Genomic DNA, 1,893 nt, shown 5'->3' with positions numbered 1-1,893 from the left:
GAGATGTCTGTATATATAGATATATCAGTGAGGTTTGTAGATATCCCTGCTATGTTAATATAGATACATATCATTGGTGTAGATATATGACCTATATATCTAGATGTTTCAATGATGTCTGTAGATATATCAGATTTACCTCTGGTTATCTCTGCGATGTCTCTATACATACCATTGATGCCTGTAGAAATTTCAGCGATATCTGTAGATATTTTAGCGTTGCCTGTGAATTATACCTACGATGTCTCTAGGTGTTTGGTGATATCTATCAGCATTGCCTATGGATGTCTCGACGTTGTCAGAGAGGATATCGGTGTTGGATGTGGATGTCTCGATGTTGTCTGTGAGGATATCTGTGTTGTCTGTGGATGTCTCGACGTTGTCTGAGAGGATATCTGTGTTGTCTGTGGATGTCTCGATGTTGTATGAGAGGATATCTGTGTTGCCTATGGATGTCTCGACGTTGTATGAGAGGATATCTGTGTTGTCTGTGGATGTCTCGACGTTGTCTGTGAGAATATCTGTGTTGCCTGTGGATGTCTCGATGTTGTCTGATATGATATCGGTGTTGCCTGTCTCGATGTTGTCTGTGAGGATATCTGTGTTGTTTGTGGATGTCTCGACGTTGTCTGAGAGGATATCGATGTTGTCTGTGGATGTCTCGATGTTGTATGAGAGGATATCTGTGTTGTCTGTGGATGTCTCGACGTTGTCTGAGAGGATATCGATGTTGTCTGTGGATGTCTCGATGTTGTCTGTGAGGATATCGATGTTGTCTGTGGATTTCTCGATGTTGTATGAGAGGATATCTGTGTTGCCTGTGGATGTCTCGATGTTGTATGAGAGGATATCTGTGTTGCCTGTCTCGATGTTGTCTGTGAGGATATCTGTGTTGTCTATGGATGTCTCGATGTTGTATGAGAGGATATCTGTGTTGTCTGTGGATGTCTCGACGTTGTATGAGAGGATATCGATGTTGTCTGTGGATGTCTCGATGTTGTATGAGAGGATATCTGTGTTGCCTGTGGATGTCTCGACGTTGTATGAGAGGATATATGTGTTGCCTATGGATGTCTCGATGTTGTCTATGAGAGGATATCGATGTTGTCTGTGAGGATATCGATGTTGTCTGTGAGGATATCTGTGTTGCCTATGGATGTCTCGACGTTGTCTATGAGAGGATATCTGTGTTGCCTGTGGATGTCTCGATGTTGTATGAGAGGATATCGATGTTGTCTGTGGATGTCTCGACGTTGTATGAGAGGATATCTGTGTTGCCTGTGGATGTCTCGACGTTGTATGAGAGGATATATGTGTTGCCTATGGATGTCTCGACGTTGTATGAGAGGATATCGGTGTTGCCTGTGGATGTCTCGACGTTGTATGAGAGGATATCTGTGTTGCCTGTGGATGTCTCGATGTTGTATGAGAGGATATCTGTGTTGCCTGTTGTTGTCTCGATGTTGTATGAGAGGATATCTGTGTTGTCTGTGGATGTCTCGATGTTGTATGAGAGGATATCGGTGTTGCCTGTGGATGTCTCGATGTTGTATGAGAGGATATCTGTGTTGCCTGTGGATGTCTCGATGTTGTATGAGAGGATATCTGTGTTGTCTGTGGATGTCTCGACGTTTTCTGTGAGGATATGTGTGTTTGCCATGGATGTCTCGATGTTGTATGAGAGGATATCGTGTTGCCTATGGATGTCTCGATGTTGTCTATGAGAGGATATCTGTGTTGCCTGTGGATGTCTCGATGTTGTCTATGAGAGGATATCTGTGTTGCCTGTGGATGTCTCGATGTTGTCTATGAGAGGATATCTGTGTTGTCTGTGGATGTCTCGATGTTGTATGAGAGGATATCTGTGTTGTCTGTGGATGTCTCGATGTTGTC

At 43.4% G+C, this 1,893-nt stretch overlaps 1 protein-coding gene across 1 annotated transcript; it reads right to left on the bottom strand.

The window, feature by feature from the left end:
* Positions 1 to 213: 213 nt before the first annotated feature.
* LOC117334893 (Kruppel-like factor 18) lies at positions 214 to 1,660 on the bottom strand. The gene is made up of 2 exons (XM_033894735.1): positions 1,195 to 1,660; positions 214 to 1,085 (listed from the first exon to the last, which is right to left on the bottom strand). The coding sequence occupies exons 1-2, from the start codon at positions 1,658 to 1,660 to the stop codon at positions 214 to 216; spliced, it is 1,338 nt and encodes a 445-aa protein (XP_033750626.1).
* Between the last annotated feature and the right edge of the window lie 233 nt (positions 1,661 to 1,893).

The sequence above is a fragment of the Pecten maximus genome, chromosome 9 (genome assembly GCF_902652985.1).
Source record: "Pecten maximus chromosome 9, xPecMax1.1, whole genome shotgun sequence".
Taxonomy (NCBI): domain Eukaryota; kingdom Metazoa; phylum Mollusca; class Bivalvia; order Pectinida; family Pectinidae; genus Pecten; species Pecten maximus.
This window is presented reverse-complemented; position numbering and strand designations above follow the sequence as displayed.

Coding starts and splice junctions, on each gene's coding strand:
- LOC117334893 (XM_033894735.1), bottom strand. CDS start 1,660: ATGGCAAACACACATATCCTCACAGAAAACGTCGAGACATCCACAGAC. Junction 1,086..1,194: donor CAACATCGAGACATCCACAG/GCAACACAGATA, acceptor ATCCTCTCATAG/ACAACATCGAGACATCCATA.